This window comes from Macrotis lagotis, chromosome 6, assembly GCF_037893015.1.
Source record: "Macrotis lagotis isolate mMagLag1 chromosome 6, bilby.v1.9.chrom.fasta, whole genome shotgun sequence".
In the NCBI taxonomy this organism is placed as follows: Eukaryota; Metazoa; Chordata; class Mammalia; order Peramelemorphia; family Peramelidae; genus Macrotis; species Macrotis lagotis.
This window is the reverse complement of record NC_133663.1, coordinates 20,900,165-20,927,664: the sequence shown is the minus strand read 5'-3', so window position 1 is coordinate 20,927,664 and position 27,500 is coordinate 20,900,165. Positions and strand designations below refer to the sequence as shown.

At 39.3% G+C, this 27,500-nt stretch overlaps 1 protein-coding gene across 1 annotated transcript; it reads left to right on the top strand.

The window, feature by feature from the left end:
- The first annotated feature begins 1,003 nt into the window (after positions 1 to 1,003).
- On the top strand, positions 1,004 to 27,478 carry SPTSSB (serine palmitoyltransferase small subunit B). Its single transcript, XM_074192513.1, has 2 exons — positions 1,004 to 1,233; positions 24,789 to 27,478. The coding sequence occupies exon 2, from the start codon at positions 24,814 to 24,816 to the stop codon at positions 25,051 to 25,053; it is 240 nt and encodes a 79-aa protein (XP_074048614.1). The 5' UTR covers positions 1,004 to 1,233; positions 24,789 to 24,813; the 3' UTR covers positions 25,054 to 27,478.
- The last annotated feature ends 22 nt before the right edge of the window (positions 27,479 to 27,500 follow it).

The following is a 27,500-nucleotide window of genomic DNA, read 5'->3' as shown; positions in this document are numbered from 1 at the left end:
ACCCTGGGGCCTCCCTCCGCAGAGCCTTGTGCCTGCTCGGGGGAAGCCTCGGGTCCTGGCTGCCACGGCGCGATCTGAGTGCAGGGAAGGCACGGGCTCCCTGCGGGTGCCGGACAGCGCCCGCGCCTTGATGCCCCCCGGCTGGCCGCTCTCTGGCGCTTTGGGCACCGGCACCCCCGGGAGGGTCCTTGCGCCCGTGCTAATCCGGGCCGGGTCACTGACTGGGGCAGTGGCCCAGACGCCCCGGCTCCCTCGGGCCCCCCGCAGCTAGCCTGGCCCCCTCATCCATCAGGAGCCCACTCGTGGGGGGCAGCTGCCGCCAGGAACGTGGCGCCTGCAGTGGGGCCGGGAAAGCCACGTGGAAAAGTTCCAAAATAGGCTGCGGCCACCTTCCCCAAGGCGGGCAGCAGGATGCCCGGGGATGGTGGCCTACGGTTGTTGGGAAGAGGGTAAGGACCTTGCCGGTGCCCAGCCCCCGGGGGCTTGGGCATCTGGCTCCCAGGTGGGCTGCCCGGGCACAAAGGCAGCCCACCCTCTCTTCACATCAAGGAGAGAGCAAGAAAGACATTGCAAATGAGTTCTGGAGAAGGTGAAAGACCCGAAATCTTAGCACCCATGCCCAAAGCTAAAAGTGGGTGGCCTCAAAGTAGCAGGACCCCCGAGTGTTTGTTTTTAGTTCTTCGAATTCCATGAAGGGGGTGGGGGGGGATTCAGAGCTTTCTTTTCTAAGGTGCATTCTAGACAGACCCCCAGACTGAAGAGATTCCTGGAACCCAGCTCAGAAAATGTATTGTTTCCATGAGATTCTGAATTAAATATAAGGTTTTTAGGGTTTGGATAAATCCCTGTCCTGTATCAACAAAATCTTCTGGACACTAGAATCAGGCTCCTCGTCTCTGGGACAAGCCAAATAGCAGGCTGGAACTCTCTGGCAACAACCAATTAAGACGGGCTTGCCAAACTGGAGGTTAGGAGATGACTATCAGTTCCAGCTGGAAGTCAACAATTGCACTTTCATTGATGAGCCAGTCCCTTCCCAAGTCACCGCCTTCATATGACCTCCCAGCACCCTGAGCCAGTGAATCTTTGGACCTCAGATAATAGAGTTGCCACTGGAAGGACCCAGTCAGTCCAATTAATTTTGCAAAGGAGGAACCTGAAGCAGAGAGAGGTTATGTGACAGGTTCACAAGCAGGATCCATACACTCCCCACTGCACTCCCTGAGGATCGGGGTAAGTACTCTCCTTGTTTATGCCTAGCTCAGTACCAGAGAGGCCTTGTTTAGAAGCAAAGGAACCGGGTTCAAATCTTCTCCCTGTACCTGTGTGATTTTAGGCAGATCTCTTAATCCCTTAGGAACTTCAGTTTCTCCACCTGTAAAGTTGGGGACAGGACTCTGTAACCTTTCATATTCCTTCCATCCCAGCTCTAAATTTTCAGTCTTCCAAATCTGGAATGCTTGGCCTGTGTGCCGCAGGAGTGAAATTTTGTTAAATTGCTTTAAATATATTTGTCAACAATTTTGCAACCTTCGGTCTCCCTCCAAATGGGTTAATCTATCAGGATTAAATATTTTCTCACTAGGGTGTAACATTGCAAAGTAGAAAGAGAGCCAGGAAAACCTGCATTCAAGAGGACCCTGGACATATCTTGGCTGTGGGATCCCACTTTTCAGTGCTCTAGGCAAGGCTCAAAAGCTTTTTTTTTCATCAAAAACTTTTTTTTTAAGTTGAAGAGAAAGTACCACCTTGGGTTGGCAGAGGGAGTCTCTCACCTGCCTCTGTGCCAAAGAAATCTAGTCTAATCCCTGTCCCTATCTTATCAGTGAAAAAAAAATGAGACAGATTCTGGGGTGAAGGGGAGAGGAGCCTCGTTGGCAGTCACAAATAAGGCAGAGGATTTATAACTCGGAGCTCATGACCACCAAGACGTCATGAGCGATTTCCCTGAAGTTTTTCCTGAAGCTACATCAAGACTTTGGAAACAGTGAAACTTGACTTTGGAATGGAAGTATGATCCCATCTGAGTCTGATTTGCTTCATTCTATCACCTTGTGTAATCCCCCAAACAGCTCTTTGTTTTCTTTTTTGAAGAAAAAAACTAAAACCATGGTCCAACAGGGAATAATTCTGTGAGCCTTAGGATCTGTGTTCTGCCTCACATTGACCCAGGTACTATTTCCCTAAGAGCCCTTTCAAGAATAGAAAAAGAATGGGGGAAAAAAATGAAAAGTCAGGAAGAGTCCACAGTGGAAGATGGTGTGTGAGGTGCTCCCCCTAGCTGTCTAGAAAGCCACTCTTTTCAGTACTCTGTTTTTCATTCTTTGGAATGACTGTAAATTTTTAAAATTTACTCTAGCGTTTTCTAGAGCATTGGGGACTTGCTTAGCATCACACACTCTGAATTTGTTAGAGGTTGACATTGAAATCCAACCTTCTTGGTGCTGCTATACCCTGCTTCTCCTTAAGTTTGGGTAATTAATATAACTTATGTAAATGCTTCATGTAAATGATTTATGTATCACAGATTCTTTTAATATTTCATGGAAATGAAATGACTGATCCAATCCCTTTGCATAATCCCAATCCTCAATGAATCTTTGACAACATGTTAAAAAAATTTACTCTAGCATAGCCAGGGGTGTGATGATGCGGTGAAGGGAACCATTTTCTTGTTTTTCTTTTTATCTTTCTCATACATACAGGAGGTTCTTAATATTTGGGGAATGATAAATGCATGTTTTGTTACATGAACACATGTACAAAGACAAATCTACACATATATATGCCATTCTTTTGAGGAAGGATTCATTATATTGTCAATATGGACACCTTCTCCACCAATACAAATAGCAGGTGCTTTGTTCTTCCAGAGTTGCAATGCCTTCTACCCTGAAATGCTCCAAAATTAGTGAAGCTGGTCATTGAACAGTCATTTCCAGGTCTATCACAAATTTTTTTCCTATCTGTCATAGGCTTAAATACTATCTACATCATTTTATATATCATGATGAGACACCAGACTAGGATGTTAGATTTAGAATCAAGGGATCACAGATAAAAACTAGGTTCTGCCACTTGGAACTCATGAGACTTGAGCAACGCATATGGCTTTTCTATGTCTCAGTTTCCTCCTCTGTAAAATGAATTGTCAGACTTGATGACATCTAAAGTCTCTCCCAGTTCTAATTATTCTGAACCTTTGACTTATTAGATAATATATGACACAGGAGAGGAGAGATAGAGGGAGGAGGCAAAGATCGACATAAGCACAAGCAATGATAAACAGAGAAAAAGACAGTGGAGAGGGGAGGAAGAGGAAGGAAGAAAGGAAAAGAGTGAGAGAGAAGAGAAAAGGAGAGAAAAAGAAGGAGAGAGAGGAGAAAAAAGAGAGGAGGAGAAAGGGAAGGGAGATGGGGAGAAGAAGAGGGAGAGAAAGAGAAGAGAATGAAAAAGAAGAGATGGGGAAATAGATGGGGAGAGGTGAATAAAGGAGAAAGGAGAGAAGGAGAAAGAGAAGAAAAGAAAGAAGAGGAAAAAGAAAGAAAAAAGCATGGAGGAAAGAGTGGAGGAAAGAAAGAGAGGGGAAAAAGAGGGAGAAGGTGGAGGGGAAAATGAAGAGGAGGGAATTAGAGAAACAGAGACAGAGATGTCATGGGAAAGACCAGCATAGTCTTGGATTCATAAAGTTTGGGATTCACATTTTTCTTGTATTCAAATTTGTAAATGGGATAAAAAAGAAAAGAAAAAACTGTTATGAATGAAACAACAAGATTTATATATCTGAATTCACACATATTTGGATAGCGACATGAATAACCTCTAAGAGTTGCTACTTAGCATCGATTAAAAGAGCTTCCATACTGAAAGTCCCCTAGACCAGTGAAATCATAGGCCTGGTTCAAATACATATGCACATAATCACACATGTCCATCCACCACTAAAGTCATATTCCAAAACTTGCTTGTAGAATGAAAGGGCCTGTGGAGACTAAACTAAAAGCAGGTCCTACCAGACTGGAAAGACTTCAAATGAAAACCCAGAAACAGCTTGGAAAAATCCAGAAGAGGCAAATCATCAGGAGGTTGGCCAACAGATGAGAAATCTGTTGGCCACAACAGCTCAGGAAACTAGCTCTTAAGGTGTGCATGAGGTTAGAGCCAGTTTGGGATGAACAGAATCTAGAGGGCTAAAACTCAGAGCTTTTTCAAAGTCTAAAGGATGCACTGGAACTAAGCGAGAGTGGTTGTCCACGTTCAAAAGGGATGGGCAGAGAGGGGAAGTACAGTGTGGGAGGGGGACAAGGAAGGAGGCCTAGCTTAGGAGTATGTGAGGAGGAGCTCCTCCTCATCAAACCTCCCATTTGCATATCTTGAATCACTGTAGAACTATGTTTCTATGACTCTATGGCAATCATAGTGAGAGGCAGCTTGCCATCAAGATGGTACTTCCCTTGATAGTAATTAGTTTTTAAATCCTATCTTTGACAGCTCACCAGCTATGATACTGAGGGTAGGTTAGCTTCCATTTAAACCTCTAGTACCTGCCTCTCAAATTTGTTGGAGAGCTCCAAGACCACTTCACTAGGTAGAAAAATGGATAGAGCACCAGATCTAGAGTTCAAGTCTCACTTCAGACACTAGCTGTGTGACCTTGAGCAAGTCATTTCATCTGCCTCAGCTTCCTCAACTGTCAAATGGAGATAACAATAGCACTTAGCTCCCAGAATTGTTGTGAGGAGCAAATGATTGAGTGATATAATATTTGTAAAAGCATCAAATGCAGTGACTGGCACATAGGTTGGCAGCCTATAAATGCCACCAATAGAAATCATCTCTAGATTCCCAGCTACCTGCCCTAGCAAATCATTTTTATCTGGGGGTAAAGGAGTGAAAAGAGGAAAAAAATTAAGACTTCCCAAATCATTCAATCAAAACCCAAAACCAATCAGTAAACATTTATTAAGCCCCAACTATTCCAGGCACTATGTTAAACCTTGAGGTTACAAAAAGAAGCCAAAGACAGTCCTGGCCCACAGAGGGTTGGCATTTTAGTGTAATTCAGATCTAATCTAACAATTAGTTCAGATGTAATTCAGACAAATCTAATGCAGAGTTAGCAGGTCTAATCCAGGTTAAAATCAAGCTTACCAACTAAGGAAGAGTTAAAACGAAAACCCAGGAATGACTTGGAAAAAGAAATAAAGAAAATTTTTTTAAAAAGCAAAAGAAAATTCAGGGAGGAGTAGAGCTCAAATATTCAAAAAGGAATTCCAAAGATGTAGTGAAAGACTGTCAGCAAAAAATATTAGGATGGTGGAATACAGCTAGATTTATCCTGCCTTTGGAGATCATCTCATCTAAGCCTCCAGGTTTATGGATGAGAAAACGGAAGTCAGGAAAGATTAGGGGGCTTGATCAAAGTCATACCAGTAGGATGTTGCACAATTGTAATTGAATCTCATGTCATCTTGTGACATCCCATTTTCCCTTCTATTCCCTCTCACTAGGTCTCTTAATTCAGATAAATTCTGCCTCTCCATCCTCCAAAGACACAGACATCTTTGCCCTAAATTGTTCAGCAAGAGGCCCATTATGTCTTATCCATTGTCTTGTACTCAATAGATCCGGAGTAAATATATACAGATGATGAGAAAGGAAAACAAACGGAATTATATAGAGAAGACAGAAAAGAAGTCTTGTCTGTATTGCACAGATGCAACGTTACTCTCAGTGGTCTTATAAAAAGCTGATAATACCAACATGAGGCTTTTAATTGAAATAACCAACACTTGAAAAACCTCAATTAGAAAGGTTCAAAATGAAAACAGTGTCACGGGTCAAAAGAGAATCCAATAGGAGAGATAGAATGTAAATGATCGGGCTCCGATTTATAGGACGCCCTTCACTCTTGTCCACTTAGCATAGAAAATGAGCCAAGAACTCTTTCCAGTCATGTAGATAGATATTAATCTCACAAAGGGCAAGTCATAAAACTTGTAATAAAATCTGACACTTCAGCATACTACTTGAAATTATAATTATATAAAATATGGTCATTGATTCTAGCCCGGTAGAAATTTTCAGTATGAATTCTAATAAAGTGACTACTTAAGCTCGATTTGCCTCAGTTTCCTCATCTATAAAATGGAGACAATAGCAACACCAGCTTCAGGAGAATTGTTTTGAGGAGCAAAAGAAAAGAAATTTTTTAGGTGCTTAGCACAGTATGTGGAACCTAATACTGGCCCCCTTTTCCCTTTTCCAACTTCATTTCAGGAGATTCATCATTAGCATAGATCAGGAGCTACTTAATATTTGCAAAAGTATTTTAGATATGTTAGCAATAAGCCTGTAGAGTAGGTAGCTGCTATCATTAGTCTCATTTTACATATAAGGAAACTGAGGCAAGCAAAGAGGTTGATTAATTTGATTCAGGTTACGCAGCTAGTAAGTATCTAAGGCGGGATTTGAACTCAAGTCTTCATGACTCCGAATTCTGCACTCTATTCACCTAGCTACCTCAAGAGTACATTACATACTAAAGTGTTAAAAAAAAAAAAACCCTAAATTAATTGCTATCATTCATCAGAGACTGTCTATTTTGAGAATTTTAGATCACAATTGTTGGAATACCAGTTATACAGAGAAGATAAAGTATTTTAAAATTTAAAAATCTGTAAAGCTAACTTGAAATAATCAAATTAATAGGTCATAGGATCATAGATTTAGGGCATTTAGGGATCTTTACAATTGGGAAAATTGAAGCTGAGTGAGATCACACAACTTCTGCAAGGTTACATGTATCAGCAGAGGGCTTCACACCCAGATCATCTGCCTCCAAGTGCCTTTTCCTCTGTCCTGAACCTACTATCCCTCTATCTATAACTACAAACCCACAGAGTCTAAGAGTTAAAAGAGACCTCCAAGTCTATCTTGTATAATTCATGCTTTCCACAACAAACCATAGACATGGCCACCCAGACTTTGAAGACCCTCGGTGAGAGAGTCCACCACACTTTGAGCAGATTCTTCCATTCTTGGATAACTCTCATTATTAGAAATGTTTCCTGGTAGCAAACAGAAATTGGTCTTTCTGTAACTTCTATCCATTCCTTCTTGTTCAATCTCTGGAATGCTACAGAATAAATATAATCTCTCTTTCATATATTGATGTTCAGTCATTGTTCAATTGTATCTGACTCTTTGTGACCTCATTTGGGGTTTTCTTGGCAAAGATATTGCAACAATTTGCCATTTTTTTCTCCAGCTCACTTTACAGATGAGAAAACTGAGGCAGACAGGGTTAAATGACTTCTCTAGGGTCTGAGTCCAGATTTGAACTCAGAAAGATGAATCTTCCTAACTTCAGACCCAACACTCTTTCCATTGTCTTTCTTGTGACAACCCTTCAAATGCATGCTGGTGCCCCTGCCTCCAAATCTTTCATTTTTCAAGCTATACATTCCCAGCCCTATCAGTCAAGTCATTAATGGCATGATCTCCAAAACTTACACCATCCCAGTTGGTCCATCCTTCTAGGGCCATCATAGTTTATCTATCACCTATCTAAAATGTGGTGCTCAGAATTGAGTGCTCAACCCCAAATCCGCCATATGCAGGACCAAATGGAACTATGACCTCCCTCCTTCTGCTCACTCTCCCTCTCTCACCTGCTGTCTAAGTGTTGATCACACTGTTGGTTCCTTTTGAACTTGCCCTAGATCTTCTTCACAGGAATGGCCTGGGGACCTAGCCTATGCACAGGAAGCTGACTTCTTCACCCAAGGGTGACTCCATGATACGCATTCCCTAAAAGTCTTAACCCTCAGACTAGTAGCCAGAAGAAGAGAATCATATTTGTCATATGACCTGAAGTGGCCCAAAATTAGGAATTCTAACCACTTCTCTATTAGATAGTATTGTTATTGAAATAATAACACAGTACCAACAGTTGCAGCTCATGCACAGTTTGGATCCAGAGTCACTCCTCTGTCCAGGGAGTGACACAATACTAAAATGATCTCAAATTCAATCAGTAAACAGGAGAAGGAAAATAAAACCTGGCTAATTATCTGTTTGCCACATATAGGTCCATCATCTGGCTCATCAAAATATTTTTCATTTCCTAACTGGTTTGTCTTGGCACCGTATTCACACCCACAACTGAGACATGAAGGAAGGTTAGAAAATTTCCTAAGAAGTTGACCCAAGTAAAGTTGGCCATCTTTTAGATCAGGGGTTCTGAATTTATCTTTTTTTCAAATATATTTTCAAAGCTTTATTTCAATTTTATTGACTTCTTTTGTAACCCTTTTTATTTTATTTTATGCATTTAAAAATGCAATTCTGGGAGTCTATAGAAACTCTATAGTCTATAGTTAGTCAATGAGTCAACAATATTTAAGAAGCATTATGTGCCCAATAGCTTACTAAGTAAAAGTTGGGAATCCACATTTTAGATGCCTCAGCAAATGATTTATGTATCTAAAGAGATTTTTGGCTTGCTTTGCCATCTTTGCTTTTCTGAGTTATATTATTTTAAAAAGAAATAAGTCGTAGTCTTTATAAAACTAAAAATTATTTTTCCTTTGAAGTATCCTTAACCCAAGATGGTCATTCAGCTATTATTAGTTAGCAAATGCTATATTGGCATCCCTATATACACGACTTTGGGTGGTTTCTTTCTTCTTACCCCCCAAAAAGAATATCATTGTTTATGACCTATTTATTATAAAGTAAAATAACTCACATAACATACAAAGCACAAATCTCATTCATTATAATAAGCTACCATTTTCCAAACATTGGTTTAGAATGGAAATATAAAATAGGAGAAGTCATAGTAACCAAAGAAAAATGTTTGTACGAAATACTTGCTGAGTGTGTCTGAAGAAGGGTAGCAGGAATGGCCATGTCACATCTCCTCCTACTCAGTAAACTGGCTCCCCATTACCAAAAAGCATCAATTATACAATCCTCTGCTAGTGGCCCCTTTCTGCCTTTCCAAGTAGCTCATACACCCCTCTCTTCCTCTGCACACCCAGCCACCCAGTTGTGTCAGCCCTACTGATATCTTGAAGATGCCATTCCATCTTCCATCTAGAAGCCTTCCAATGACTATCGTCCATGTCCAAAATGCTCCCACCCCCATCCTCTGCACCTCTTCACTTGTATGTCTTCTGTCAAGACTCAGCTCAGATCCCACCTTCCACCTGGATCCTTTGCTCCTTCTCCTACCTACAGGTGCAGAAACTTCCCACCTCTCTGATTGTATGAACATCTAGAATGTATATTATGGTTTACATGTTGTCTCCCCCTTTGGAATAATATCTCCTTAAAAACCAGGGACAGTTTTGGCATCATTTTGTATCTTAACAGAGTACCTAATATAGCAAGTGCTTCATTAATGCTAATTGGCACATATCTACTTAATATTTACATGGAACTTTAAGAACTTGGCAAATATTACAACATTTTGTTCTTACAACAATCCTATAAAATAGATCCTAATATTATTTCCATTTTACAATGAGGAAATTGAGGAGAGATTGAAATGGGATTAAATTCTGGCTTTAAAAAAAATCTTATTTGTGCTATCTAGCCATGAGAAATTTAGTAGCCACATTGCTTATTTCTAAGACTAGGAAAGTCATATTGTCTGGGGACATATCCAAAATTTTTGCTCCGGAAATATGATCTCCATGCTGACTTTGATACTCTTGATTTCCCCCAAGAATGCCAGAATGCTTTGTACATCTATAATTATGTATCCATACAGAAGAGTGGGTGATTAGCAAATACTGATCATGGTTCAGACCGGACTGAGAAGTGAACTAAAGCTAAAAATCTATCCCCTAGAGCCTCAACAACAAAACTCAGCCCTTCCTGCAACACTGATAGACGATCGACATCCAACAAGCTTAAGAGAGTGATTTCTTATCCAAAACTTTAAACAAAGAAAATAAAACCAAACAGCCCCATCTGGTTCTGGTCTGGACTGACCAAAAATTCAGGTTATAATATAGGCCAAAGATACCTGCTCCTGTTCTTCTTTCCCTTAGGAGATAAGTATCAATGACATCATTGGGAAAAAGATAACACACTTACTAAATTGTATTAGACTGAATTTTTCCTCCTCCGATATCCACACGTGAGCCTCAAATATTTCAAAGAGCTCTCAGAAAGAGTTTTTCAAGTATGAGAGACCAAATACATTTGGGAAATTTATGTTTGTTTGTTTTAAGCCCAGGCTGGAAGCTCAGGGGCCAACCACAGACCCAGTCCACTATGGGTCTGCAAAGGAGTTTTGGTCAACTCCATTTCTGAGGTGGCCATTTCAACTGTCTTTAGTCAACCCAATAGTCCTCCTCTCTCCTGGGGGTTCACCGTATTGATGCCAAATTCAGGGCAGACTCAAGAGCTCGAAAGCTCAAAAACAAACAAAAAAAAAGATCTACCAGCCTCATAGCTAAGATTATAGATTTGTCCTATCACTATGGTACTTAGTCTTATGTTTTTTGATTTGTTTTTAACAAGGCAACAGAATTACGTGACTTGCCCAAGCTAGGTAATTTATTAAGTGACTGAGACCAGATTGGAACTCAGTCTTCCTGATTCCAGGTCAGTGCTCTATCCACTGTGCCACCTAGCTGCCCTGGTCCTTAGTCTTTTAAATTGATTTTGCCAAGTTAATTAATCTTTATAAGGACATGGAAATTTATCATAGAATCTTTGGGTTTACATGAGAATTTATCTGATCCAACCCCCTATCCAATGGAGAAAAAACACTTCTCTTGACAGTTAATTGTGTAGCTTCTACTTGAATATTCTCACTGATGAAGAGTTCATTGCCTCTGAAAAGACAAACATCTCTAATTGTTAAAAAGTCCAACTTGCATTGAATTAAAATCCATCTCCACGGTACCACCAACCATTGGTATTAGATATGAGACACATAAGATAAAGTCAAAGTTCCTTTTGTATGATAGCTCTTTAAATAGCACTATATTCCTCCCAAGCCTTCTCTTCCCCAAGATAAGTATGCTAACTTTCTTGACCTATTTTAGTAGTTAGCTTCTTCTACTGCTTGTCTTCTATATAGATTCCATCTTATTAATGGGTCCCTTAAAAGCTTATGCAAAGGAATTAATATATTTGTTGTCATAGGCTTATTCATATAACTCCAAATCAATCAATCAATAAACAGATGATTAACTATCTAATCTCAATAAACATTGATTAACTACCTAATCTATGTCAAGTTTTAGAAACATAAATTCAAAAAATTAGACTCAACTCATAAAAGCCTACATTATAATGTGAGAGACAAAAAAATACTTGTGTAAATATATTATGGATGATGATAAAGAGAAGAACCACAATTAAATACCAAGCCATGAGCTACAAGATGGTTTGAAAAAGAGAACACTATTCCTTGGAGGCATCAAGGAAATCTTCATGGAGAAGTTGAGGCTTGAGCTACACCTTAAGGAAAAGAGGGACTCTGAGGTAGAGGGGGAAAAGGAGAATATTACATCCATGAAAATGGAGGGAAAGAAACACGCATAAGCTCCTATTATTTGCTAGGTAATGTGCTAAGTGTTTAACAAATATCAACTTGTTTGATCTTCTCCACCAGCCCTAGGCAGTTGTGGTCTTATCATTTCCATCTTACAGTTAAAAGAGACTGAGACAGAGGTTAGGTGACTTGAGCAGGTTCATACATCTATCTAGTAAGTGTCTGAGGTCAAATTTGAATTCATGCCTTTCTGCGGACTCATCATTGTCCGTTATCAACTGCCTCTAAGTGGAGGCCAGTCAGTACAAAGGCATGGAGGAATGTTGTCTGAAGAGCAGAGAGAAAGCCACATTTCAGAGAATGGGAAAGTGAGTCACAACAAAGGGATATCATTTGAACAGTATAGAATAGCCACAGGACTATCACTTTCCTAATTCTAGAAGATACTTCTATTAATCAATGAATTTCACTCATTAATTAAAGTTTTATTAGCATTTTCTGCAGTCCTCTAACAGAGTAAATAAAGTCCCTGGATCTTTTTTTTCCCTCATGAACCTCAGCTGCTAATTTGTTATTTGGCAATTGATTTTTTAAACCTAGCTGCTGGATCTGACATTTATCCCTGAAAAAAAATTTCACCTTGTTTTCCTTATTACTATAAACTGACAAGATCTTTTAAAATTTCAATACTGTGATTCATCATGTTAGTTATCGTCTGTAAAATTAGTAAAGAAAAAAAGTCTTATTTGCCTTCTTCCCAGTCATTAATGAAATTATTAAACGGACAAGATATTGAACAGACTAAGTACTGAGTCTTGTGGCACATCACTAGAGTCTTCCCTCCCGAATGACATTAATCAATATTCTTCCGGTACAATTGCCCACCCAATTACCAACCCATCTGGTTATAGCATCTGGTCAACTTTTAATCAATTTTCCATGAGGATATTATAAAAATCAAAATATGGTCCATGGCATTCCCTCAATCTTCCTAGCCAAAAAGGGAAATAAAGTTTGTCTAATATGACTCATTCTTAGACTTCTAGTAATATGTGGTTCTTTTTCTCAGTGTCCACAATCCATTATTTTAATTATCTGGCCTGAGGTCTTGCTGAGTATCAGTTGGAAGTTCTCTCATTTCTTTTGGTATCTTCAAACCAGACCTTCAAAATGCAAATAATCACCCCAATGTGTTCAAGCCACTCTCCTCCAAATAACAATAAAAATCTTTACTGAGCACCTAAGTATTCAACACCGTGGTAGGTACTGTGGGGGGGAGAGGGGGAAGCAGAAAGACTTCAATATAATAGCAATTCCTAGAAAAAGAAACCTAGAGGAAGCAGAGGAGGGGGAGGAAGGAGAAGAGTTACTGTCTTATTTATAGATTATCTGGCTCCTAGGAGACTTCTCTTTCAGCATCCCTTCATCATTTATTTAGATGGAATGGCATCTTCTCCTGAGCTGCCCTTGATGATAAAAGTCGTGTATCTTTCACCAAGAACCCCATTATGCACACAGCACATATTAAGAGGGAACCAGGGAAAAGACCAGCCCTTGTCTTCAGAATGTGTCCTGGCTGGATCCTGAGACTCTCTTTGCACCAGTCAGAAGTTTATTTCCATGACTTATGGGGATAAGATGTTAGATCCTGCATTCACTAAATGCAGACTCTAAGTGTTACTAATGGCAAAAACAAAATGGAGCCCTAGGGTACGGACCATTGGGAGAATTCAGGACCCTCTCCTTTACTGTGGGCAATACCAAAGAAGAATATCAGTATAAAGTACCTGCCCTCAAAAGACTCATCAAGGTATTATTGTTCAGTAACATTCAAAAATTTGTGACCCCATTTGGGGTTTTCTTGGTAAAGATACTGGAGTGGTTTGCCATTTCATTCATCAGTTAATTTTATGGATGGGGAAACTAAGGCCAAAAGGTTATGTGATTTGCCCAAGGTCATACAGCTAGGAAGTGACTGAAATGAATTTGAACTCAGATCCACCTGACTGAAGGCCTGGTGTTCCATCCACTTACCACCTGGTTGCTCCCTGTCTGGAGTCCCATAGAAATATTTAAATCAAAATGTATTAAATCAAGGCTGTTAAAATTAGATGGAAACAGGTAACTGGAGAGAAAATATATTTGTGTCAAATTTCTCTGCTAAGGATATGAAAGCCAAGAGAAATAATATATATCTATATCTATATCTATATCTATATATATATATATATATATATGAATGACAACCATTTTCAAATAGAAAAATGAACAAATAACATGAAGAGACAGTTTTCAAAAAAAAAGAAACCCAAGCTATCAATGGCCAAAATGTTGCAAATAAAAAAAGAGGAGGAGAGTCACTGAAACATCTTTAAAATGCACTGAAAGGAACAGAAGTTCAAAGAGGAACACAGACAAACAGGAAAGCTTTGAAAGTAGTAAAAGTTGAATTTATTATTATATACTTTTTGAAAAAGCATGTTGTACAAAAAAAAATCATGCTTTTACATAAAAATCCTCTTTTGGTGTTCTACTTTTTTATATGGAACATCTCTTTTTTGTGTGTTAACTCATAAGGTCAGAATTTTTTTTTTTATACAAGACAGGGTCATTTGTAAGTGGTACAAAGAAAAAAGTCAGATAGGAGTTTAGAGGAGTGGGGGAATAAGGATGGTGCATGCTGGAGGAAATTTTATGATTTGGGAAGAGTCTTTGGAGTAATTGAGAAAAGACCAATGGACAAAGGGAAACATCATGATGATGTTGTGGTAGAAAAATATTGAAAATCTCAGTCAGGGGACACGTGTTTGAATCCTATCACTGACTCCTCAAGTGGACTAGCAGCAGGACTTTGGATAGGTCACTTAATCTCTCAATCTCCATTTCTTCATTTTTGCTATAATCCACAACAATGCTGAGTCAGAGCCAGAATTTAGATCTTCTGCTTGGACTCCAGAATCCTTTCCAATGTATTATCCTGCTTTATCCCAAAGGACAGATTGACTTCTTCCTGCTTCTGTTTGTCTTTCCTCTTTGTCTTTCCCAGGATCTCTTCTCCCTGCATCTCTCTGATGCGCGCGCGCGCACGCACACACACACACACACACACACACACACACACACACACACAAACACACACGTGTCCATGTCATTTGTTTCCTCCTTTCTCTCTACCTCTGTCTCTGGCCTCTCTCTCTCTCTCTCTCTCTCTCTCTCTCTCTCTCTCTCTCTCTCTCTCTCTCTCTCTCTCCCCATGTCATTTTGTTCTCCTTTCTTTCCATCTCTCTGACTCTGCCTCTCTCTATCTGTCTTTCTCTCTGGCTCTGGCTCTCTGGCTCTTTCTCTCTCATGTCTTTGTCCCTCTGTCTGCCTGTCTCCCTCCCTCCCTGCCTCCCTTCATCAACCTCCCCCACAGAATATCCTCCCTTTGTTTTTTCACCTGTTGAGTTCCTCTGTTAAACTCTAACCCACGGTGGCCACCTGAGCAACTTTCCCACTGAGGAGTTTGTTATTCACTTTGGGAGAGTGCATCCTTAATGAATTTTTTTTCTGAGCTAGTAACACAAATCCATCCCCCCCCCTTGGCTGTGAAGGGCTGACTAAATTCACAAAGGCTTGGAAGATGAAGATCTGTTTTGCAAGGATGTGGTATTGGGCTGTTATTTCTCAAAACAACTGAACGTGACTTTACAAGCCAATAGGACATAATCACAAAAGAGTCAATTAGTCACCCAAAGCCAAATCACTTTCTTTTATGTTGGGTAATTGAGTTGTTTTATTCTTTAAATACATACCTACACAAAGCAAAAGGAAAAAATTCCAACAAGGCAATGGAAAATCTGTCCCTTACCATTCCTTCCTGAAACATAGGGCCAGAGGGCTTTGTCTATATTGCTAAATACAAAGATTCTGGGCAGGGGGGGGGGGGGGGGGTCGAAGCAATAAGCCATGTCTTCTCTGTTACAAATCATTGTCATAAAATCCGGTCCATATCACTGCATACCTCTTTTTGGAGGAAAGTCTTGATGGGAACCTTCTTTGAACAAATAAGTTATTTTGACTATTATAAATTCCCAAATTAACCATAAAGGACATATGAAAAAAGATGCTATCTGCATCCAGGGAAAAAGCTAATAATTAAAAGTCTGTCTAGAATAACTTTACATATTAACCATGTGTATTATATTATATTTTATATCTATATAGATAGTTTTGTGCATTTTTTTGTCTAATGGAAGCCAGTTCTAGGATGGCAAAGGGAAGGAAAGAAAAAGAAATTTTATAAGATAGCCTTGTATTTTCAAAAGGAATGGCAAATTATACATAGCAGATTTTCATTTTCTAATGCAATCATCTTTTTCATTATACTCTGTTTAGAAATGCTTGTTCTGTAAATTTCAAATAAAATATTTTTAAGGGGCAGCTAGGTGGCATAGTAGATAAAACACCAACCCTGGAGTCAGAAGGACCTGGGTTCAAATGCGGTCTCAGACACTTAATAATGACCTAGCTGTGTGGCCTTGGGCAAGCCACTTAACCCCATTTGCCTTGCAAAAACCTAAAAAAAAAAAAGGTAATGGGGCAGTTAGGTGGCACTGCAGTGGATAAAGGACCTGAGTTCAAATGCAGCCTCAGCACTTATTACTTACTTAGCTGTGATACCTTAGGCAAGTCACTTAACCCCACTGTCTTGTAAAAAACCAAACACCTCCCCCCTCAAAAAAAAGCAAAATATAGGTAATGGAATGTAGTGACCAGAACATTGAACTTGGAATCTAGAAGAACTAGGGTTTAATTCTGCCTCTTAATACTTAAGAGCTGTGTGACCAGGGATGTCATACATAAGCCACAGAAGCTCTCTGAACCTTAGTTTGCTGACCAGTAAAATGGAGATAACAATAACAGTTACAGGGTTGGAAGACACTCAGATGAGATATGTATAAAAGGGTTGTCCAAATTTGCAAACATTCTATAAGTAGCTTGTATCATTCCCTTTACCATGGAGCCTGTCCTTCAGAAAGTCCACTAGATTTCAGTGGTAGTTCTGGGTTCAAATTCTGTGTCTTCTCCTTACTACTTATGAGCTCCCCCTGGGCCTCAGTTTCCTTACCTATATAATAACTGGATCTGGTGTCATTTACCAAACAGACCAGGCTTTGGATATGTCCTAAGGTCGTCTTCTGGTTCTTAACCTTATGACCCCCATGATTGTTGTTTTGCTTCTATTAAGTCGGATCTCGGACTTTTTTTTTTAACTAAGAATGGAGGGTAAGTCCATCATTCTGAGCTGGCCCATCTGCTGCAGAGAGAGAGTTTGGCACAAAGGAATCCTTCCCTAGCAGCATCAATGGAAGACCAGATTGGTGGGTTTCCAATTAGCAGAGCTTCAAACAATTTGCTTTTCCATCTTACCCACACATGCCCTTCAAACAGAGGGTGGACAGCTTCAACTGACTAGGAGCCTGGGACCCTGTTAGTATCCTCCTTCTCAGAATTCTAATCACATTTCCAGGGTTTGGAGCTTCAGGATGTCACCTGTAGCTCATGGTCTCCCAGAATCACAAGGTCAACTCTGAGGCCTTAAGACATTTGTTGCTGGGCCCATGGAAGATAGGTGTCAGAGACAGGAGCTAAGCCCAGATCTTCTCGAATCTGAGGTCTTGTCTCCATCCTTGAGTCTCAGTTGTCTCTTCCAAATAAGGTACCATAGAGTCAGCTTCAAACACTTATTTTCTATGTTAGCGGTATATTAGTCTAAAGCTAAACGTTAACAGAGAATCACTTATCCCGTCCTGAAATGCTGTATGGGAATGTCTGACTAATTTGTAGAAGCTAGTTTTCTTATTCTAAAGGACTAAGAAGCATCATAAACTCCTCCATGCAAGGGGGTGTTGGAACCAGCTCGTACCGGCTTTGTAAAAGTTGATTGTTAAATGTTCAATGGGCACTTTTACACCCCAGAAATCTGTAAGGGCCTCTGATAGCAAGTCTAGACTTGAGAAAATTCTGGAGAAAAGGTTAATAATGCAAATTAAATTTAAAGATATCTAATGCATGCATTCTTTTTTTGAAGAGCTGATTGTGAAACACTTATCAGCACACCACTAATGCCATTCTGCTAAACTATAAATTCTAAAGTTATCTCTTTAGATTCTCTTTTCTTTTTTCCTTCTCTGTCTCTTCAAATGCCAATTAACTGACTAATAGACTTAAATGAAATCTGCTGAGAAGAATGTACCCCTCTCAAAGTTAGGGACTTTGCCATTGTCTTTCTATCTCAAGGACCCAACAGAGAGTTTTGATGTATGAATGAATGAATGAATGAGTGAGTGAGTGAGTGAATGAATGAGTGAATGAATGAATGAAATTAGGACCCCAAAGATTTTAAAGAAATTGAAACATAATCAAAATCAAACAGGATCGATTTTAATTAGAATAGATGAAAGTCTTGTACTTGTTCAAAAGATCAAATATAAGCTATGGAAGGCAAAAGCGTATGAAAAGAACATGAGGGTATTTGTGTAGATCAAAATCTATGATTCAAGATCCAATAGGTGACACAGTGGATAGAGCACTGGTCTTGGAGTGAGGAGAACAGGAGTTCAAATCTGGCCTCAGACACTTGATTCTTATAAGTTGTGTGACCTTGAGCAAGTCACTTAACCCTGTTTGCCTCCCATACAGGGCCATCTCCAGTCATTTTGATTCATATCTGGCCACTGGACCCAGATAGTTCTGGAGGCAAAAATGAGGCTGGTGACTCAGCACAGGCCCCCCTCACTCCAATCCAATTCACATGTTTGTCATGGCATCACCTCACTGATGTCGTGGTTTTCTTTGAAAATGAAGAACAAACATAATAATAAAATAATTATATTATGAAAACCATAAGGGAGAATGCCAGCTTGGGTATCCATTAATAGAACTCCAGTGTCCAGAATGAAGAAAGTTGCTGTCACATTGTGTTCTGACTCAATCAGAGCACAAAGTACCTTATTCCATTTTAGAGACTAAAGTTAAGGTTGAGAGTTGGTGTGATACAGCATCTTCAGAAAATGTTCCTATACCCATAGAATTAGAACTAGAAGGAATCTTAAGAAGTCATTAAATCCAATCCCTTACAGCAATGGAAACTGAGACTGAGAGCTCATTTTCCCTGGGTCACACAGCTAGTTTTAAATAAACAATATGTAATTTAAACCTAGGTCTAAATGACTCCAAACCCAGGACACTATGCATTACACTACACTATCTCTCTCTCAAATCATTTTCATTGTTCAATTGTTTCAGCCTTGTCTGATTTTTCATGACTCCATTTGGGATTTTTTCTTGGCAAAGTTACTCCAATGGTTTGCCATTTCCTTCTCCAATTCATTTTATAGATGAGGAAACTAAGGTGAACAAGGCAAAGTGACTTGCCCAGGGTCACACAGGAAGTGTCTGAGGCCATATTTGATCTCAGGTAGATGAATCTTCCTGACTCCAGGCTTAGCACTCTATCACTGTGCCACCTCTTGGCATAAATCATAGAATCATATAATTTACAGATGGAAGAAACCCTATTTAGTCATTTAATCAAACTCCATTTCACTCCACAAAAAAAGGAGATCTAGAGAGAATAGGCGATAATCCAAATTGCACATATGACTAGTGCATTCATGGGACCAGTAATCATCTCATACAAGGATCAGGAGAATAAAACATATGGGGGGAAGAATAGACACTATATTTAATTATTTAAAGCATATAGAAGACAATTGGATATAGAATAAAAGAAGCCAGTCTTGGAGTCAGAAGAGCAGAGTTTCTACTCTGTCTCAGGTCTCTTAGCCTCTTGCATCTTCTTCCAACTCTTCCAACAAAGATGCCTCCCTGAAGAAAGCATTTTCTTTATCACAAGCTCTTACCTTGACATGTTGCTTTTGATATTATCCCTGATATAACCAATAATAATAGTATGTCAGATAGAATAATTTTATCCAGAAGCCAGAACTAAGACCAATCCCAGTGGCTCTTGCAATTCAACAAAGGCGAGCATTTCCTAATCATTAGAACCAAACCCAGACAGGATGGAATGTCTTGGGAAGCAAAGAATCTCCTTTCTTTAGTGGTTCTCCAATAGAGATGAGATGATACAGGGACGATGCAGGCTTCAAGAAGTGGATAGAGGGGGCAGCTAGGTGGCACAGTGGATAGAGCACCGGCCCGGGAGGCAGGAGAACTTGAGTTCAAATCCAACCTCAGATACTTAATAATTACCTAGCTGTGAGACCTTTGGCAAGTCACTTAACCCCATTGCCTTACCAACCCCCCCAAAAAGTGATTTAAGAAGTAGATAGAGTAGATGCCTAAAGGCTCCTGGTGCCCCAGAATCCTTGTTTCTATGATATTTAAGAAGAGTCCTTCCAGTTTCCTTAGACCTGTATGGAGAGCAGATTTTGGTTAAGGTCAGGATAGAATTCTGAAGTAACAAATAGGAAGGTCAAAATCAAATCTACCATGCCTCAGATGATAAATCAATAAAAACATGCTGCACTTGTAGCATTAGGCTAGACCCGTAGAAGGTACAAAATTACTGAGATATTTTAAAAGACAGGACACATTTTTTTAGAACGATTTAAATTCAGGTCTCTTAGAAAGCTAAATATCACAGAATCATTGATTTAGGATTGGAAGAAACCTTGAAGATGATTCTATCTGAATCATTCTACAAATGACAAAACTGAGGTTCAGACGAATTAAGTGACTTTTCCAAGATCACACAGGTACTCAGTGGAGGGACTAGAGCTATGAGCTCATCCTTTCTCTCTCAAATCAGCCTTCTTTCTTCTGTACAATAAAACAACCTTCATTTTAGGAAGAACAGAGTAGAGTGATTATGGTGTCTATTTTAACCAGAAAGAAGTCAGGAAAGTTCTAAGTTGAACCATCGAGGGAAAATTGAGAAAATTGAAGATATGGGAATAGAGATTTCCCCAGAAGTTAGAATTCACCAGAGGAAAGCTTCCAAAGTATGGCTCAAGACTTTATCATATACAAGAAATAAATCATTACTCTGGAAAAACCCCCAAGCTGTAAGTAGGAATTTTTGCACCTCAAGCAAATAGCCTAAACCATGCCAAGGGCAGGCACCATGAAGCGTGCCCTCAGTTGGAGAGAAGAGGTGGCAGGGAAGGCAGTAGAGGAGTTAGCTCCAGTCCCAGTTCATTATCTAATAGTTTCCTACCATATCTAAATCATTGTTAAGTTCTCAACATTTCCTTTAAAATGCTACTGAAGAATCACAAGTGCCCTCACAATTTTGATATTGTTGTTGTAGTTAAGTGGTATCTGATTCTTCGTGACTTTATGGGGGGGGGGGGGTTCTCAGTGAAGACCCTAGAGCATTTATCATTTCTTCATCCAGTTCATTTTACAGATGAGAAAATTGAGGCAGGGTTACTTGCCTAAAGTCACACACTTAGTAGCTGTCTCAAGGCACATTTGAACTCAGTTCTTGATTCCAGACCCAGAACTTAATCCCCTGCACCACCAAGCTGCCTGCCCTTCAGATTTGGGGCTTTCTAAATTCAGAACACTCTAAATTCAACACCATGGTTCAAAGACTCTTCACACCACCCTAGTTACATCTCTGAGGTTTCTATTTCAAACCCTCCAAAGAAAGCTGCTGTAAAATTACACACAGACATAAAAAAATCTCTCCTTAGATAACTCAACATCTCTGCATCACAGGTGGGTGCCTATTTCCATTTCTACATTTTTTTTAATGTGGTAAATTTGAAGCCCATGAAAACTAAGTGGTTGTCAAAAGATGCTTGTATTGTCAGAAAAGAGTCCCAGGTCAGACAGAACTCTGTCAATCTGTCTTCCATTATAGCCTCAGACCACTTGACTTCTTAAAAGCTGAACTGAAACATTTTCCCTCCAGAAGAAAAGAAAAAGATATGGTTTTTATCTAGCTGTTTCAGAGGGTAGACTCCATTGTCAGGAAAGTCTTGAAATTTGGAGGGTACTTTTATTTCTTTTTGCCTTAGAAAACAGTTTAACCTGATGAAATATTTCAAAAGGTAAAATTGTGCCCTACAGAATGATTCTCCTCTCCCAATAGAATTGCTCAAGGCTGGGCTACCTCTCTACTTAGAGGGGCAAAGAAGAGGAAGCTAAGAGGCTCCAAGTCTGGACCCCAGGCTGCCTGAAGGCTGGGGGAGCTGAGTAGGATTTAGTCATCTGCACAGTTTTGAACTCCCCCCGCCACTTGGTGACTCAAGGGTGGCATTATCAGTAATAGGTATTTCCTACAAAGCATCCCATTCGGACTCCCTGCCTGAATCTGGTCCAAAGGAAAGCAGGTCCTGGACCACTGTCCACAGTCCCTCTTCTCCCCTGAGGAAGATGGTGGAACTTCCCCCCGGCTGCACTACTTTATATCAACTTTGCGTGGCAGCCAGGTATTCAAGCTTCCCTACCTTCTCCTTCACCTGGGAAAGAGTGTGGATAAAGCAGTGGACCTGGAGTAAAGAAGACATGAGTTCAAGTCCTCTTTGGATACTCATGAGTTGGGTGACTGTGGGCAAGTCACAACTTCTTTGGGTCTCCGTTTCCTCATTCATAAAATAAGGGACTTAGATTTGTCGACCTTGATGACCTCCATGATGATTTTGACCATTTAGTAAAGAATTAAATTAAATATGATGTTAACCCCCAGAGTTTGTCCTAATGAAAGACAAACATTAGCCTCCAGAGTTTGGTCATAAGAAAGAATAAACAGAATTAGGTTAACATCCACATTTATTGGGCAGCTAGTGAAGTGGATAGAGCACCAGCCCTGGAGTCAGGAGGACCAGAGTTCAAATCCGACCTCAGACACTTATTACCTGGCTGTGACTTGGGCAAGTCACTTAATCCCATTGTCTTATTAAAAAAATACACATTTATTAAACTTCTCTAAGCATAAGGGCTCTTCCAGAAGTTTAATAAATGTGTATTATATCCCAGGGATATAATACATGGAGTGTGGTATATGATAGTTGCCTAGTTGGCAATTGATTATTGGGAATTTTTAAAAGACAAAACAAGATTTTTCATGTATGGAATAGTATAAACGTTGATTTTAAAGAAGGCCAAAGAGACTATTTTCCAGAAAATCAGACTCCAAAATGGAATTTTGGAAAGGAATTCTTACACAATTCCACTATGTAGAGATGGGTTCTAAGAAGCTACTTCTGGCTTGTCAATCCAAGGATCAGCTCTCAATTCACGATGCAGGGGGAGAGGGTTTGATATTAGACATTCCATTAAAAGGAGTGCCCTCTCAGTTATGCTAAAAAAAAAACCCCACAAAATATGCGAATCTTCCCCTTCCAGGTTGTTTGGCACCATGTTGTCTTGACACAATGGTGAGATTCATATGTTTTATTAGGGGAAAAAAGCTACCAAAATTTACATTTGTTTTTAGGTCAGGTTAACCATATCTAAATAAAGAGAATAAAATATAAATAAAAATGAGATGGTTCAATTCAAGGCTATATGAGAGGCAGGGGGGTGGGTGGGTTTCTCCAAAAACTCTAATGGTCTCTGTGGTAACATAGGAACTCTTGTTTATCTTTTAAAACCCTACCTAACTTTCCATTAGACACTGTTCCATAGCCTGCTCTCTGTAATCCAGTCAAACCAGTTTTCTCCCTATTCTCCCACACAATCCTCCATCTCCCAGCTCGCTGCCTCTGCACTGGTCATGTCCCTTGTCTGGAATGTACTTGCTCCTCATCTCCAATGCATAAAATCACTTTTTAAAAAAAAAAGGTATAACTCAAGTGCCACTTCCAAACACTAGTATCCTTCCTCCCAAACTAAGTCATATTTACCTCTGCTTCATTTATCTATAGTTATTTCTCTTCTATGTGTACTCATCAGTTGGACGGCTATTTAATTTTGTGGCTGTTGTATCATTTCAGTATTGTCCAACTTCGTGACAGAGATACTGGAGTGGTTTGTCATTTCCTTCTTCAGCTCATTTTACAGATGAGTAAACTGAGGCAAACAAGGAAAAGTGATTTGCCCAGGGATACACAGTCAGTAAGTGCCTGAGGTTAACTATAACTTGGGAAATTGAGTCTCCCTGATACCAAACCCAGAGCTCCAGCTACTGCAGTGTCACCTAACTGGCCCAAGATTTATAAAACTCTATACAAATATTATCTCATTTTCTCTTCCTAACACCTTAGGTATTGTATACCAATGTGACCCATGTGGAAACTGAGGCAGACTTAGGCTAAATTATTTGTTCAGAGTCAGTTTGTATCCCAGGGACATAATACATGGAGTGTGGTATTATGGTAGTTGCCTAATAAATATTTGTTGGCTATTTGATTGGTTGGCAATTGATGATTGGGAATTTTTAAAAGACAAGACAAATTTTCTCATGTATGGAATAGTATAAATGTTGATTTTTAAGAAGGCCAAAGAGACTATCAGTTTCTGTTGCTCCCAAATATTTTATGATGGGCCTGGCCTAAGTTTTTTTCCTTCTAAACCTCATTCATAGGAATGAGTCCTCTACTAGAATTTCCTCTGTTAAAAAATAGAACAGTTAATTTTTACCTTTCTCTGCAGGGTGTTGTAGGCTTTTAAACTTCAAACTTTAGGCAACCTTGCATTTTTAACATAATTCAACATAATGAGCCTTAAAGTTTTATAAATGGTATTCATAAGGGACCTTCTTATGAACTTACAGATTTTGCAGTCTCTCTCCTCTTCTTCTTCTTTCACCTTCCTATCCATAATATAAATCAAGAATCTCCAATATAATAAATTCCCTATTAGACTCATACCATTAAGAACTAGAGGGGGTAGCTCAGGTCCTGGAGTCAGGAGGACCTGAGTTCAAATGTGGCCTCAGACACTTAATAATTGCCTCGTTGTATGATCTTGGACATGTCACTTAACTCCATTGCCTTGAGAAAACCAATAAAGGAAAAAAAGAACTAGAGGGAAGTCTTCGATCTACCACATTGAATGGATTCATTTCACCAAAGTAATGCATGAAATGACTATAATAAGTATATATTAAGTATATAATATATATATATATATATATATAAGACTATAAATAAGAATATAGAGTAGGGGGGCCCACAAATGTAATTCTAGACCTGGTGGGACACTGACCTGGGGTGTTCATTTGATCAGATCTATTCTGGCAAACTAGGAATCTGGTATGTTGGTTGTCAAGCTTGTGACTCTTCTAAGCTATGTCCTTCTGTCGCAGGTCCAACTGACCATCACCGGCTGACATGATGAATCTACGGTCCGTGAAGGATTACATAGCCTGGCTCTATTACCAGTACACTCTCATAAGCTGCTGTGCTGTCTTGGAGCCCTGGGAGCGATCCATGTTCAATACCATTTTGCTCACCATTGTGGGAATGGTGGTATATACCGCCTATGTCTTCATCCCCATCCACATACGCCTGGCTTGGGAGTTCTTCTCAGAAATATTTGGAGACCAAAGTACTACTTCTGCCTCTAACTGAAATTGTTAAACACCCCTAGGGAAGGATCTCTGCACTCTGGGAAGTCCTATTACATAATGCTATTGCTGCTTAGGTGTTTCTGATTTGTGTGAACATTGCATCCTCTTGAAATACTTGCACCTGAAAAACAGACTCTAATCTATGCACTACTCTTCACTTTCTGGGTTTGAAAAGATGATTCCCTGATCACAATATGCACCATGTACCCACAATGCAATTTCTCCATAAGAAAAATACTTTTACTATTCTATACTCCCTCACAAAGAAATATTAGAACAGTCTGCTCCTGAGATCCTTGATTTCAAGTCTATTTTCTATCAGAACAATTTCTTATCCAAGTCTGTCTGTTAAGCAACAGTGACAGGCATTTATGAACATCATAGGAAAGAGGGGCATTTGGGGTACCCAAGAGAAAAGGGTAAATGATATTTCTGTAAGGAATGCTGCAGGATATTTATTGACAGTATATGAGGGAGAGAAAGATGGGCCCAATTACAGGAACACCTCATAGCAACATCTTCTAGGAAGCTGCCCGTTTCTTCCAATGCTTTGCCCTCAAATGCCCAAGAAGAGTTTGAGACAACTGTAGAAAATGGCTCATGTCAACTATTCCCCCAAAAGCATGACCAATGTTGGGGTTTGTGCTGGTTTAAAATCAACAATGTTGGTTTTCCAGAATCATGGCATTACTGTCATTCAAAGCAACTGTGAGTACAAGTGACAAAAATGGGATCAAAGATGATTCAGTTAAGCAGTCCTCCAAAGTTGTCTTGCCTTGCATGATACAAGATAAATAAATAAATTTTGATTTAAAAAAAATCTAATAGCTTTCTTGTTATACTATCACTCAGGAGAGCAAGAAAAGCATGTGTTGGGGACCATAGGAGGACAAGCAGATAAATAGACTGGAAGTAATATTCTCACAGCAAGAAGCTTAGAGTTCCACCCAAATTAAGTTTTAATACAGTGGCTCCATTGCAGAACAGCAATAAAATGTATTAAATTATCTTGGAATGTTTATCATGGAAATGAGTTTCTAATTGTATTGCTGACTTAAATGTGAATGCCAAAGAGTAAACTTAATACCATTCTTTTTTCCTTTACTGATATGCACTACTAAGGATGGAAGGGGAGATGTAAATAGTGTTCAAACAATATTTGGACAATTCTGATATGTGAGGAAGAAATTATTTGGGAGAGCTCTCTAAAGTAAAATGTTTTATGTTCAAAGGAAGGAGTTTTGTATTTATGGAAAATATGGGCATGTATTGAAGATGACCCTGATCTGAATATATATATATATATACATATATATGTATATATATATATTGGTTTTTGAAAAATAAAAGTTAGTGTAGTTATGGTTGTCATTGCTTTTACATTTCCATCTTGTTTGCATTTTGTTCTTTTTGCTTTGAGTAACTTATAATGTGTATAGATTTCCCTAATCCCATCTTCTATGGCTTATTATTTTACATCTGAAATATGTGGGTTCTTTTTAATTTTCTCTTAATAGAATGAAGTACTGGAAGCAGCTCAAAGGAAACGTGACATATGTAAGTCTAGAGTACCCATCCCAGGTGTTCACATGGACTATTTGCTCCCAACCTGTGGTAGAGCATTCCAAGCTCGTATTGATCTGATCAACCACAGTTGGACACACACTGTCTTTTGTCTCAAACATAATGATGTCATTTTGGTCTTCTTCAATAATGAAAGACAGGAACCAACCAACTGGTAAATCTAATACAAACAGGGGCAGCAAGGTGGCACAATGGATAAAGCACCAGCTCTGAAGTCAGGAGGATCTGAATTCAAATCCAGCCTCAGACACTTAATAATTAACTAGCTGTATGACCAGTGTGGGCAAGTCACTTAACCCTTTTGTTTTGCAAAAATCAAAAACCAGAAAAAAAATCTGATCCTAACCCCCTCACTGTACAGTTTGGGAAACTGAGGTCCAGAGTTAGGAAATGACTCCTAAGATCCTTCAAACAATCAGCATTAGACATAGAAATCCAATGCAGGGATTCTGATGCCCAAACCAGAGAGAGACAAAGACAGAGACAGAAAAACAAAGACACGGAGAGAGAAGACAGAGACAGAAAGAGGTGTATGATCTTTTTGTAATACAAGGATCACAAAAGTCTTGGTTTAATTTTAAGCTTTAATATCTTAGAACATCACAAACACTTTTGGAACACTTCGTATTTTGTTAATTGTATTTCAAAATGATTGGTTTCCTTTGTAATCCTAGTCCTTTTGTCTTACATTCTTCAGAGCGTTATCTAAAAAGGGTCCAGAGGCTTCACAAAACGTTTAAGTTTTCTTGAACCAAAGGTATAGAGACAAAAAGAGAGAGAGACTGAAACTGTCCCCTGGCTTCAAGAGGCTTACATTTTATTGGAGGACTATAATATTAAAATAACAGAACACTAAAGATTAGC